The sequence below is a fragment of the Panthera onca genome, chromosome B4, assembly GCF_046562875.1.
Source record: "Panthera onca isolate mPanOnc1 chromosome B4, mPanOnc1 haplotype 2, whole genome shotgun sequence".
NCBI lineage: Eukaryota > Metazoa > Chordata > Mammalia > Carnivora > Felidae > Panthera > Panthera onca.
The window spans coordinates 116,430,077-116,445,284 of NC_138345.1; the positions used below are offsets into that span (position 1 = coordinate 116,430,077).

At 35.3% G+C, this 15,208-nt stretch overlaps 1 protein-coding gene across 2 annotated transcripts in view; it reads right to left on the reverse strand.

The window, feature by feature from the left end:
• Positions 1 to 2,250: 2,250 nt before the first annotated feature.
• NTN4 (netrin 4) overlaps positions 2,251 to 15,208 on the reverse strand; it is a 124,735-nt gene continuing 111,777 nt past the window's right edge. For both annotated transcript variants that reach the window (XM_060656713.3, XM_060656714.3), the window contains exons 8-10: positions 13,134 to 13,202; positions 9,616 to 9,786; positions 2,251 to 3,695 (exon numbers count right to left, since the gene is read on the reverse strand). In XM_060656713.3, coding sequence (XP_060512696.3) covers positions 3,559 to 3,695; positions 9,616 to 9,786; positions 13,134 to 13,202 — 377 coding nt within the window. In that variant the 3' untranslated portion in view covers positions 2,251 to 3,558. The remainder of the gene's footprint in view (positions 3,696 to 9,615; positions 9,787 to 13,133; positions 13,203 to 15,208) is intronic.

A 15,208-nucleotide genomic window follows, 5' to 3' on the forward strand; every position in this document is an offset into this window, starting at 1 on the left:
AAAGGTGTTGAAAGAGCACGTAAGGAAGAAGATTCTAGTCAAAAAGGAATAGGAAGACATTAAGGACCCAATAATTTGGCGAACTACTTAAAACTGAACTTTTAGTTATGACTTTGCTTGAACATACTTTATAAGCAATGGATTAAATTTTAATTGTCAAATAAATTACAAAAGTGGTACATGATCAATGAAAGAATATCAAGTAATACAGATGTATACAAAATAAAAAGTGAAAATCTCCCTCCTTCTTTCCGTTACAGGGGTAAATACTGCTATAATCTATCTTTCAGGCCTTTTAAAACACTGTACATAATATAAATGTGTTTTGGGGGTGGGCTCTGTTACTATAAGTATTGTTATGCAGTTTTTTTAAGCTTAATAATATACTATGGACATTTTTCTACTCTTAAAAAATAGACATTATTTGTAGTCTCTTTTATAGGTAATACTTATTTTTTTTAAATTTTTTTAATGTTTATTTATTTTTGAGACAGAGAGAGACAGAACATGAGCAGGGAAGGGGCAGAGAGAGAGGGAGACACAGAATGTGAAGCAGGCTCCAGGCTCTGAGCTGTCAGCACAGAGCCCGATGTGGGGCTCAAACTCACGGACTGTGAGATCATGACCTGAGCTGAAGTCGGACGCCCAAACGACTGAGCCACCCAGGCACCCCAGGTAATACTTATTTTAAATAAAGTGATATGGAAAACAAGGCTACTTGGCAATTCTGAAACTTAAGAAAATCCTATATTTGATGTATTTAAAATATTTTTCTTTTTTTTTAATTAAAAATATTTATTATTTTTAACAGTTAATTTATTTTGAGAGAGAGAGCGCGTGTGCATGAGCAGGAAGGGGGCAGAGAAAGAGGGAGAGACAGAGAATCTCAAGCAGGCTTTGCATTGTCAGCACAGAGCTCGATGGGAGCTCCAACCCAGGAACTGTGAGATCATGACCTGAGCTGAAACCAAGAGCCGGATGCTTAACTGACTGAGCCACCTAGGCGCCCCTGTTTGTTTGTTTGGTTTGGTTGTTTATTTATTTATTTATTTTTAATTTTTTTTGTAATGTTTTTATTTATTTTTGGGAGACAAACACAGAAAGCTCACATGAGCAGGGAGGGGCAGAGAGAGAGGGAGACAGAGAATCTGAAGGGAGCTGCAGGCTCTGAGCTGTCAGAACAGAGCCCGATGTGGGGCTTGAATTCACAAACTGTGAAGATCATGACCTGAGCTGAAGTCAGATGCTTAATCGACTGAGCCACCCAGGCACCCCTGTTTATTTATTTTTGAGAGAGAGAGACAGAAAGCTCACAAGTGACCAGGGAAGGGGTAGAGAGATGAGGGAGACAGAGAATCCCAAGCAAGCTCCACATTACTAGCTAGGAGCTCAACTCAGGGGCTTGAACCACAAACCGTGAGATCATGACCTGAACCAAAATCAAGGATCGGTTGCCCAACTGACTGACCCATGTAGGTGACCCTAAAATATTTTTCTTGATGTGATCTACTTACCCACATTTTTGATAAGTTGTTTGTAAATGATACCCTACTATACAGCATTCCACCTACCAGGATAAAATAGGAAAAGATAAGAAGCTGAGAGACATGTTACAGGTTATAAAAGCAGATTTCATGAGAGTATGTATAACATAATTCCAATTCTATAAAAGGGATGTACATGCATAGAAAACAGTCTAGCAGAATAGGCACTCAAATGCTAATGCTGTCATCACAGGATGGTTTAAACATAGGATTTTTTTCCTGATACAATTTTCTATATTTTCAACAATGAACTTTCATTGCTTTTTAAAAAAGTAAATATAGTATAAAAATGCATTGCATCTGATAAAAAAAAAATTTCATGTGACAGAAACTAAACCTGTAGCTTCTACTCTATATCCATGCACCAGAGTAAAAGAGTCAAAATACTGGGCACTTATTTGATTTTTTTTTTAAGTTTATTTATTTATTTTGAGAGAGAGAGTGCAAGCGGGGAAGGAACAGAGAGAGAGGAGAGAGAATCCTAAATAGGCTCCACTGTGCTGTCAGCATAGAGCCCAACATGGGGCTTGATCTCACAAACCCTGAAGTCATGGCCTGAGCTGAAATCAAGAGTCAGACACTTCACTGACTGAGCCACCCACGTGCCCTGATTTTCTTAATTTAAGGAATTAGGTTTGTGTTCCCTCATTAAGAAAAGATAATCTTTAGCATCATTAAAAGAGTTGATCAGGAAATGAGACAAAAATCAAGAGATCATATTCCTTTATTACATATATGAAATATAAAAAAAATTAACAGAGCAATATATATATATATATATATATATTTTTTTTTTTTTTGCAAGTCCACAGGACCTCAGGAAAAAAATATGTTCTGTATGTGAAGTTAATCTTATGGCACTGTGGTTCATGTTTTGTATATTCAAGTACAGAAGAAACTGTATGTATTGTGGTTATGCATGGGTACAGATGAATAATAATGAAGACTGTAGTTTGGTGAACTATCACATACATTGTGTCAAAAAAGTGAGCAAATATAATGACCATATATTGTTAATAAAGATAAGGAGAAAACTGTCTCAACATTCAGGTTTAAATACTAAACACAAAAATAAAACAAATTCTGTGTCTATAATAATTTTTGCAGTGTTTACAAGTGCATTGCAAATAAATGAGCTTTTAAAAATTTAAAGTCAATTTCCTCTTTATCCAAGCATATTTCTACACTTATGATTTCTTCTTCCTCTAATTTTAAAGTCTCATCTTGTTTAGTTTTTAAAAAAATTTTCATCATGGTTGGTATCTGTGGAATCTAACCTCTAGCCTGAAGCTGAGATTTGATATGCAAACATGTTCTTTTAGGTTGTATCTTCACATATTTTTTCCCCAAGTGTTCAGAGTTAAAACGTACAACTTCCTTTTGTCCACATGTAGTGGCAGTGCTTCTGTTTCAGTAGGTTTTCTTACATGCCCTTTATTTTTCTTTCTGTCAACAACGGTTTCCAAACTTTCACAACACAAGTGGTAGGTAGTAAAGTGCTTTATACAAGGAAATACTATATACATGTGGAGAGGTTCCATTTAACACCCCACAGACCAAAGTTCACACACATCACGCAAAAGAAGGCTCTTTTTTAAGAAAAACCTTTTTTGATAGTAGGGTTGGGGAGTCCTTAAAATCTCCTTAATTGCTTTAAGTAGCACAAATATAAGTAACATATCTGAAGCTGGAAGGAGTCCTTGTTAGATGTACTGCCCTTAATGGATTACTGCTAAATATCACACTGCTGTTAAAAACTCTTAATAGTTACAAATTTCAGAATCAGTCCCATAGAAACCAGGTATCAGCATAGGAGTTTTCATTTGTCTTTATGAAACAAACTGTATTTAAACATGGCCTCCCAAAGAGTCAGATTAGACAAGGCCTATGCATTGGAACATTTCTATATGTTTTGGCACTTAAAAAATTCCAGTTTCATTTTTGAGGTCTCCTTTCCATGAAGTTTGTGTTTCATACATAGAGAAGTGCCATTATGTGCTATATACCTTTATTGCTACTTGCACTCTCTTTTTAAAATATCCATCACTTTTCTTCCAAGGGATGGCTTCCAGTGCTGGACAAAACTTTTCATATTCACGACTAATTTGCCTGTTCTTACATCTTCATGTCCTGCCACAAGGTACTCCAAACCTAAAAGAGAACAAAGTTAGGGGCTATAGAGTATCATAATTTATTGAAGGAGAGAGATGTGACTTCAGTAATTTTATATGCACGGTTCATGCTTTTATATATTCATAGTTGAAATAGGGAGTCACAGGTAGTAAGAGCTAACACTTAATAAGCATTTACTATGTGCTAAATGGTTTACATGTATTATTTATTTAATCTTGAAAATAACCCTATGAAGTAGGTCTTGTTTTTCTTCTTGTGTCACAAATAAGGGGTGAGGCTCAGCAAGATTACACAAGTTGTTCAGTGTCTCCCAGTAAATAGTTAACACTCTGACTTAAGCTCAAGTCTGTCTGTAGAACTTTTACTTTATACTGTACCACCCTTCATGGTAAAGAAGTGAGGATTCTGTGCATGCTTAGCACACTGCCATAAATTACTATTTCTTGGAGACTCACTATGTATGGTAGTGTATATTGAGGATTTTATAAAAGTGAAAAACCATTTGGGAAAACATATTGGAAGAGAGTTATAAATTATACAAAGTAACACATATTTCCTATAGAAAGTCAGTGTTGGGGCGCCTGGGTGGCTCAGTCGGTTAAGCGTCTGATTTCGGCTCAAGTCATGATCTCACGGTTCGTGGGTTCAAGCCCTGCGTCAGGCTCTGTGCTGGCAGCTCAGAGCCTGGAACCTGCTTCCGATTCTGTGTCTCCCTCTCTCTCTGCTCCTCCCCTGCTCACACGCTGTCTCTCTCTCAAAAATAAATGAAGATTAAAAAAATAAAAAAAAAAAAAGTCAGTGTGTTTTTGGGATATAGGATGTTTGTTTGTCATATATTAAAAAAAATAATTGAGACTTAACTGGACCTAGTGTTGACTTTGTAATTAAAAATTCTTTTCAGACTTCAAATAAAAAATTTTGGATAACACACAGAAAAATTAAAGGATGGTTTCAATACCTATACGCTATAAAAAGGAAATATGTTAATCTCCTTTAGGAGATGTTTGTAATAATATTAATATTGGTATTTTGAAATAATTTTCTTTAATATTATAGGGTAGAGAAATAAGTAGTTATATTTATATGACAGCTTTCCAAGATAAAGAGACATATACTTTAAAACTTAAGGGAAAATAGTAGATGCTAAAATTAAGCTGAAAATACCAATTTAAACTCATGGCTTTATATGTACATATAAAAATTAATATATATTAATAAAATAATAAAAGTAAAACATATGAATATGGTATATATATATATATATATATATATATATATATATATATATATAAAACACTTGTCCACTGAAATGACCTAAAAAAAAGGCATTCAAGTAGCAGTGAACACCTATAATAGATATACTGTAGTCTCTAATTAAACAGATCTCACCAAAACAAAACAAAACAATTCTTGGACAAATGCTATTGCAGGTCCAGGGCAGGAAGATACAAGGTAGCATGGGACATCCTATTGTGGTAAAAGGCACAGAAGCTTTCAAAGATTAATTGGGATCAATTCAGAAGGACATGGGAGTTATCAAGAAAGGGTTACAACTTTTTAAAGTTGTGATAATCTGAGCACCAAGGAATATAATAATTTGTACCTATTGGTGTCTATCTATTTGAATCAACCAATATCCATAATTCCAAAATGATACTCAAAAAAGAGAAATCTAGAAAAAACTAAATTGTCATCCTTTTTTTTTTTAAATGTTTATTTATTTTTGAGAGAGAGAGTGAGCAGGGGAGGGGCAGAGAGAGAGGGAGACAGCTCTGTTCTGACAGCAGAGAGCCCCGTGCAGGGCTCAAACTCATAGAACCCTGTGATCATGACCTGAGCTGAAGTTGGTCACTTAACCCACTGAGTGACCCAGGCACCCCTAATTTGTCATCTTTTGAGGAAGCTGTTAAAACCATTACTTACTTTGAAAATTGGAAATTATGGGGAAAGAATTTAGCATTTATTCTGCCTTTTACAATAGGAACTATATTGAATGGTAACCTAATAGCCCAGTTTCAAAGAGACAGTCCCCTTACAGAAGCATCAACTAATAAATGAGGGAAGTTAGGAAAATGTCATTTCTCAAACTCTAATGAAATTGTTGATTCAGGAAGATTACCAATCAATGATAATGTCATTAAATCAATAGTTACTGGGAAACTGGATGTTTGTATCATGACTAAGTAATACCACACTCATTATTTTCTAGTCTCAAAAGGGAAAACAAAACTGCCCAATGGAGAGACCAGACTATCATCACTCTAACCCAAGGATCAAGTCGAGCAACCCTGATGGTGAGTTTTCCAGTTACTATATGTCTTCTGATATGATTTAACATGAAGTACACACACAGCAATATCTCTAATGGATTCTAGTCCAAATATTTATCTTGAATCTATCAAGCTTTTCTTTAGAGATTACATAGGCAGTAGAGGGACAAGATAAATGACACCACAAGGAACCAACCAGACAATTATAGAAGGTAATACGATCTACAGGACACTTGGGCTGGTTTCTTCAACACTAATAATTTTTTCAACAATGAAAAAAGGAACTGTGCTTGAATAAAAGAGACTCGAGAGTCTTAAAAACCAGATACAATGTGTGATCCTGGATTAAACCTGACAAGGACAAATCAGTCCTAAAGGACATTTTGGGACCAGTTGGGAAATTGGCATGTGGTCTGAGTATTATAGTATATGAAAATAAACTATAATTGAAGGCAAAGATCACTAACTGAATAAAGTAGGTTGCAAAACAGAGTATAGTATGAATTTATTTTGGTTAAAAATTATATGTACATGCACAGAGGAAGACCTGGAAGGATTTTACACTAAGCTGTCAACAGAGAATCTTTGGAGGTAAGAAATGTGACATTTTAAATTTTCCCCTAAAATTTTATAATGTACATGTATAGCTTCTATAGAGGGTTATATATTTATTTTTAAATATTTATTTATTTTTGAGACAGAGAGAGTGAGAGAGTGAGCTAAGGAGGGGCAGAGAGAGAGAGAGAGAGAGAAACAGAATCCTAAGTAGGCTCTGTGCTGTCAGCGCTGTCAACACAGAGCGCCATGTGGGGCTGGAACTCAAGAATCATAAGATCATGACCTGACCCAAGATCAAGAGTCAGACGCTTAACCAACTGAGCCACCCAGGCGCTCCTTAAGATTTTTTAAACTTTTAAAAGTAATCTCTATACCCAATGTGGGGTTCAAACTCACAACCCCAAAATCAACAGTTGGATGCTTCACCAGCTCAGCCAATCAGGTGCCTCAAGAGGGTTATTTAAAAAATTATTAAAAGAATTCAGCACTAAACTTAAAAACAGCTATGATGGTGTTTTCAAAAAAAAAAAAAAAAAAAAAAGAAAAAGAGAGAAAATAATGATAGAGATTTTAAACACACTGCAGAGCACAAATGTAAGGATTATAAAATATTAAAATTCTTTGAAGAGTAACCTTAGCTTTTGCATGAAAAAGAATCCCAATATTTAATTAACAGTCTAATTAAAATATAGTGGTCTTGATATAATATCATGTTTGTATCATACCTAAAGTAATAACATCTTCATTTAAAAACACAATACATAATTTTTAGGAAACTTCATTGCTAAGTCTAGTATTTTAAATGAATTTACTTTGAAACTATAAACAGAACAAATACGATAGGAGCTTGCCATTAATTTAAAGTATAAATATAAATTTGGGACACCTGGGTGGTTCCGTTGGTTGAGCATCCAACCCTTGGTTTCTGCTCAGGTCATGATCGCAGGGTCATGGGATAGAACCCTGAATCAAGCTCTGTGCTGAGCATGGAGCCTGCTAAGGATTCTCTCTCTCTCCCTCTGCCCCTCTCCCCTGCTTGCTCTCTCTCTCTCTCTAAAATAAATAAAATGAAAAAAATTAAAGTATAAAAATAAACCAACAAAAATGATACTGAATAAATCCATAAATTATGGAGCAGTATCATGCCAAAAATTAGCATGGAAAACAATGTTATCTGTTGCATCACTTACTAGCATTTACATTTTGCTTTCCTATTTTTATGCTTTTGACATCTACTTTGCTACACGTTTGAGGGCACAAGATTTATTTTGTTTCTTTAGAAAAAGAAAATATAATACTTTACTGCTAGTCTTGATATCCTAAATTGATTAATGAATGAGTAAATGTATGTATGAATGTAGGAATGAATGAATTTGCAGGGATGCCAATTAGATTGTTCCTTTTCAAAAAAGTAGCAGAGGAAGCAAGTTGGCGTGTAAGGTTTCCGAATTTTCTTATCAGCTTTCTTTGGCCTTGGCTATTGAACTTGTAAAAATGGAAAAACAAAGTGAAATGAAAGAGTGTCTGGTTTTGCTTTGGCAGGTTCCAGTCTTTTCTTCAAAGCAAGTAAACATGTTTTTAAGAATTCTTTGAATAATTGCGCTTATGTTTTCAATTGTGATGAACTCAGTTGATTCTTTGGCTCTGGCAGAAACCTGATTAGGAAGTATAGTTTACTTCCTGGAGGGTGGCTCAGATGGTCAAAGCTTTTTTTTTTCTTTTAGTGGCTTACTAAAAGACTGGGCATATTTTTTTTTCTTTTGCCAAGATAGTAAAAAGTGCTTATAGGAAGAGCCTCTACATACAGATTATTAGGAAATAGAACTTAAATTTATGACTCTTAGTTTCCTGTATTCAAAATCCAAGATTCTAATTACTTCACTTGTTCTTTGGAAACATATTTATTTATTATTTAAAATGTCCCCTTTTCCTTTTCCTTATTAAAATTTAAAATAAATAAAATACTAAAGGGGTATAAAAGGATGTAAGAGATTAGTCAATGGGTCAAAACGTCAACAGTTTTATATTATTTTAGATTGTTTAGGGGATAATATTTTATTGACTGATTTTCTCTTTTTCTCTGTCACTCGGTTATCTGTTTCTCTCAAAGTTATTAATCAAAGACTACAGTAATTTCTTATTAACATAACTGGGGTTTCCTGGACTTTTATTTTAAAGGAATTAGATCCAGAGCATAAATTATGCACCTGTTTTAGCAGTGCCACTAAAATACAGATGGCAACTACATAAAGTGGAAAATACAGAGGATTTTTTAAAAAAATATTTGTTTTGATAACTTACTATCTGGGTACTATGTTATTTTTTAGGTACTAATGGTAGGTACTAGAGATGTTGTGATCGAAAATCTAAATCCCATCCTCAAATTTAATGAAGGACACAGAGAAATAAGCAGCTTATGACACAGTATGAAAGTGTACTTGTAGAGCATAAAGGTAAGAATCCCATGCTTACTCACTTGTCTCTACCACTGTAGTAACATTTTAAGGTGCAAATTCCCTTAATTTCCAGTTTTTCTAAGATTCTACAGTGTTTTGTTTTTGTTTTTGTTTTTTTTACATTTCTGCTGTTTCTAATTTGGAACCAGAATGGTCATTTAATGAAAAACAAGATGATGAGAACTTGAGAGTTGTTTTCTATCCAGGAGGAACAGATGCTTCTCATGCAATCGTAAAAATGAATTCAGTATTATTTGCACAGATGGAATGTTGCATTTGAATTTCCTTTGGGAGAAAATTCTACCCAGGGCACCGTAATAGGACCTAGCTTTCAGATGAAGTATTAGTGGTAACTAAATTATGAAAGTGTTTTCTATGCTACTGGCACATGGAACCAAGCTAAGACTTCTCTTTTAGGACAGAAAATATTATATTGCTGGATTTTAAAATGTTTCACTTTTTAGAACATGTGAAAGAGAAACAGTTTTTTGATGTCAGTTCAAAGAGTACCATTTGGATTTTCCCCCAGAATTCAGATGGTGAAAAGGAGACATACTCTTGGTGAGTTGATTTCAGTTGTGGTTTAGAGAATAAGACAAGGAGCAAATCAGCAGAGACAAAGTAGTTACTAAGCTAGAAAAGTCTAATGCTTACCAGGATTGAGGATTGGACAAGTGCAGCCTCTGTTAGTCCACGATTCTGGATATAATGTTCGTTTTCCTCGTAAAATTTTCAATTTGGTAGATTTTAAGACTTTTTTTATCTTCACATTGACCTCAGCATGAGATCCTTTGTCATGAGCTGATAAAATCTTTATTTTTAGCACTGTAACAACACAATTCCAAAAGTCAAAATGTATAGGATTTCATGTTACCTGTTGAACTCTGAATAACTTAAATAAGCATTTCAGAGTATAATGGAAAAGTTAACTAATGATGATGCAAATGTGGAAATTTGCTTTTAAAATCATTAGGTTCATCTTGATGAACAGTGAGTAATATGTAGAATTGTTGAATCACTATAGTATGTACCTGAAAGTAATATGAAATGGTATATTAGCTATACTGAAATTTAAAAAAACTAAAAAAAAAAAATCATTAGGCTCACTAACTTTTGCATTGGCTTCACCTTATTTATCGATATTAACTATACTCTTCTTTCTTCGACATTTTCATCTGCTTCTGTTACTCATATCATTATGCTAAGAGAAAATCAGCCATTTGCCTACTGCAAACATATCTTAAACACATTCAGCTATCAAATCCAAATAGAAAAAAAATGTATAGGAAGTAGAATTGTTATCCTGGTTTTTATTTAGATTCTGATTATATTTTACTCTGCAGCTCACTGTGTATAAAGTTATGACAAAAAACAAACAAAATATTACTGCCAGAATATATTTTACATATTCTAAAGAGATTAAATAATTAAATAATAAAATAATAAAAATGGAGTATTTAATCTTCTTCCCAGATGTAAAATCCAAGCCAACTGGGGTTGGAATGGCTGTCCTTCTATATGATGGCAGAGCTTCAATATTCTCTATAACTCATGATTCTATTACGCTATGCTCTTCATCTATGAAATGATGTGGCTAGGGGTTAAGCAGTTGGAATAACTTGGGGTGAGGAAGAAAGTAGATCTAAGGAACACTGGATGTATATTCTATACTATTAGAGGAGTTCTTACTGGCTCATCTATATCTTGATGGAAAATTCTGTGTAATGAGAGAACCCTACACTGGCTGGTTCCATTTCCTAATAATACTGTTGTCAGATATCAGATATCTTTATAGAATCACCAAATTTTAGACTTCTAAGTGGTCTTAAGAGGTCATCTAATCTTGTTTTATGTATGAGGAAGCAAGTTATAAGAAATCAAGTGAACTTCCCAAATTTGCATGACCAGTCAGAGAGGTATCAAATCCAAATAGATAAGATAATGCATGAAGCGTACGTAGCATAGTTCCTCACACATGGCTAATGCTCAGTAAATGTTCACTGTTATTTTTCCACTAGACTGTATGGTCAAAGAGAACAGGGACCTCATCTATTCATTATTATAACTTAATAAATATTTTCTAAGGAATAAACAAATGAATCAAGTTTCTTTTTTCCACTAATAGAATGGAGAAGGGAAACCATTTTTCCCCCCAAGTCTGTAGATGTGTTAATAAGAATAAGGTATTTCAGGATGTCTGGGTGGCTCAGTCAGTTGAGCCTCTGACTTTTGACTTCGGCTCGGGTCATGACCTCATGGTTCATGAGTTTGAACCCCGCATCAGGCTCCGTGCTAACAGTGTGGAGCCTGCTTTCGATTCTCTGTCCCCTCTCTCTCCCCACCGCCTCAAAATAAATAAAAATAAACAAGAAAAAAAAAGAACAAGGTAGAGTGTTCAAAGTTTCTTAAGCAGAAAATAGTACAATTGTATTAAAAGATGCCAGTGCAGTTGTTTGTAAATTCAGAGAGCTACCAAATATATGTAATATTGAAAACTAGTTGATATTTCCACTAAACTGACCATCTTTGAACTAAATTGTCCTGTTTTTTGCTTTTGATAGTAAATACCATTTTCTCAAAATGAATTTTTCTTTATTGGGCACTATACATTTCAAAAGTTTTCTTCTATTATTTAGCCAAGTTGTCAAGTGAAAGGAGGGAAATATGCATGTAATTTTAGATAAAAATTTATGAGATTTTTTTTTTTTTAGCATTTATTCATTTTGGAGAGACAGAGAGACAAAGCATGAGTGGGGGAGGGGCAGAGACAGAGGGAGACACAGAATCTGAAGCAGGCTCCAGGCTCTGAGCTGTCAGCACACAGCCCAATGTGGGGCTTGAACTCAAGAACCGTGAGATCATGACATGAGTCGAAGTTGGATGCTCAACCAACTGAGCCACCCAGGCGCCCCAAGATTTATGAGATTTTTAACATTTACTTAAAAAAAATCTTTTATGAGATTAAATACGATGTTATCAAGAACCTAGGAGGAAAAAAAGAACCTAAACACTTGGTTTCAGAGATCATGACTTAAAATTTTCTCTTCATTGTAATGTGTATTTCAGGCAGTATGAATTATGGAACAGGGGCACCTGGGTGGCTCAGTCGGTTAAGCGTCCGACTTCAGCTCAGGTCATGATCTCGCGGCCCGTGAGTTTGAGCCCTGCATTGGGCTCTGTGCTGACTGCTCAGAGCCTGGAGCCTGTTTCAGATTCTGTGTCTCCCTCTCTCTCTGACCCTCCCCCGTTCATGCTCTGTCTCTCTCTGTCTCAAAAATAAATAAACGTTAAAAAAATTAAAAAAAAAAAAAGAATTATGGAACAGTAAAAAGCCTCAGATACTAGTGAAAAATATGTTGGCAAGATAAGGCATCTAGTATATTTAATAGTAAGCATAAAGCCATTTAGAGTTTGAAGATAGGAACAGTCTTTACATAGCAGTAACATTTCCCTTTGTCTGTATTTCCCTGGTATTTGAAAAGTAGAGGAGTCTAGAATATACAGAGAGGGCAGGGAAGAGGCTTGAGTGGACAGCTAGCCTCAGTGCTTCCTAAATATATATCCTCTTCCTTCTCCCTACCAGTTACTGAGCATATAGTGTATGCAAGGTAATGTGCTGTGTGCTTTTCAAAACTCTCATTTTATGGGAAAGGTGGCACCATCCAATTTTATAGATGAAGAAGTCCAGAGAAGTGAAGTTACCCAACAAACCAGAAATCCAACCCACGTAGGTCTGAATCCAAAGCTCGAGCTCTTAATCACTGTGAAATAGTGTTTAAACTGATTTTTGCTTCATATTACTACCTGATAACTGGCACAGTTATTACTCGAAACTGGTAATACTACATAAAACTGGCACAGGAATCATTTTAGTGGCTAGGGACTTCCCTTTTAGGTTACTAAGACAAGAAGCATCCATAAGAAAGGGTTATGTGTGATGGTTTTCTTCTTTTTGTTTGCCTCTTTTCCTCATAGTAGGATGACTTTGCCTTTGCTCTAGCAGCCTCCTGCCCTCACTAGGACCTTCAACACTATCTCTATTAGGTATTATTATATTAAGACTAATGCTTTGATATTTTGAGAATGTCATAGACTAGACCTCCCATTTCCTAAAAAACTCTTTGGATTTAGTTTGAATAGATTCTTAGAAGCATTCAGGATTTCAAACTCACCATATGAATATTTCATTCCACAGAATGCCTTGGGGTTTCCTAACACCTGTTCTTTACATTCACATTTACCTACAAAAAGTAAGTGAAAAATTGTGTCAGTTATTTAGAAACAAGGAAGAGAAAAAAAAAAACAACACAAGTAAATCCAGGTAGCATAACTCATTTAAAAAAAAAAAACATTGAAATATAATTAACATACAGTGTTATATTAGTTTCAGGTGTCAGGTAGCATAACTCTTTAAGACTTGAGTGATTCACATAATCCATAAATACTAAGAAATCATAAACAGTCATTCAAACAAAGTAGAGTCACTTTCTGAATTGAATTAGTTATCATCCAATAAAGTACTGACTTAAGAGAAATATACAAAGGTAGAAACAATGATATATATATATATATTTTTTTTTTTTTTTTTTTTTTTTTTTATTTTTATTTTTGGGACAGAGAGAGACAGAGCATGAACGGGGGAGGGGCAGAGAGAGAGGGAGACACAGAATCGGAAACAGGCTCCAGGCTCCGAGCCATCAGCCCAGAGCCTGACGCGGGGCTCGAACTCACAGACCGCGAGATCGTGACCTGGCTGAAGTCGGACGCTTAACCGACTGCGCCACCCAGGCGCCCCAACAATGATATATTTTAATGCTTGTAATTGATGTTATGATAGATATAGTCCAGTATGAATATTCCATGCTAATGGAAAAGAAAAACTAAATGAATAAACTATAGAAAAGACACTTTCTTTTTACAATTAATGTTCACTACAGCAAAAGTCAAATAGAGTAAAATAACTGGGCAGTCCTTTGAAGGTAATGCCATCCAATTTAAAAGTATTTATTTCACCTATTATGTGCAGGACATGGTGCTATATACACTTCAGAGTATATAAAAATGAGCAATATACAATTCTTGCCTGAAGGCTTACAATTCAGTAAGGTGAATAAAGCAAGTGTATAAACAGTGTTCTAAGACAGATACAATATGCTTGGGTGAGAGTCACATGTTTGGGAGGATGGAAAAAGGCTACATGGCTGAAGAAGGATTTGAAATGGACCCTGAAGAATAAGTAAGATATTTCCCCAACAGTTTAAATTATGCATTACAATTATTGTGTGTGACACATTTGTCAGGCCCTGTGGAAGACTTGCAAAATGCCTTTGTACGTAGTCTATATATAGCATTCTTATTTATCTGTTTCCTCTCTAAAGTGTGATCCTTGAGGACAACAGTTATGTCTTATTTATCTTTAAATCCCTAGAAGGAATAGGATTTCCATTCTTACATATTTAATAATTCGATATAATTTTATCATCCCTCCCCTTCTGCCTTCATGCATTACATTTAAATAGGCATTGAGTGGTGTAAACATAGGTAACATTTACTGAGGAAGAGCTACTATGTGCCAGGCACTATTTAAAAAAAATTTTTTTTTAATGTTTATTTATTTTTGAAGGAGAGAGAGAGAGAGCAGAGCATGAGTGGGGGAGGGGCAGAGAGAGAGAGGGAGACAGAATCTGAAGCAGGGTCCAGGCTCTGGGCTGTCAGCACAGAGCTTGATGCAGGGCTTGAACTCACAAGCTGTGAGATCATGACCTGAGCCGAAGTCGGACGCCCAACCGACTGAGACATGCAGGCGCCCCTGTGCCAGGCACTGTTTTAAGTGTTTTACATTTATTTACTCATCTAAGATTCTAACACATAGAAATTTGACAAGAATATAGAGATAAAAGGGTGAGTAAAGGGGGCGCCTGGGTGGCTCTGCCGGTTAACCATCCGACTTCGGCTCAGGGCATGAACTCATGGCTCATGAGTTTGAGCCCCATGTTGGGCTCTGTGCTGACAGCTCAGAGCCTGGAGCCTGCTTCAGATTCTGTGTCTCCCTCTCTCTCTCTTTCTCCCCCACTTGCACTCTGGCACTCTCTTTCTCTCTCTCTCTCTCTCTCTCTCTCTCTCTCAAAAATAAAGATTAAAAAAAAAATTAAAAAAAAAGAGTGACTAAAGAAATGTAAGACAGAAAGGCAGAGTGTAGTGTGTTCATGGAAGAATAAATGTTTCTGTTTTTCCTGGGTACAGATTG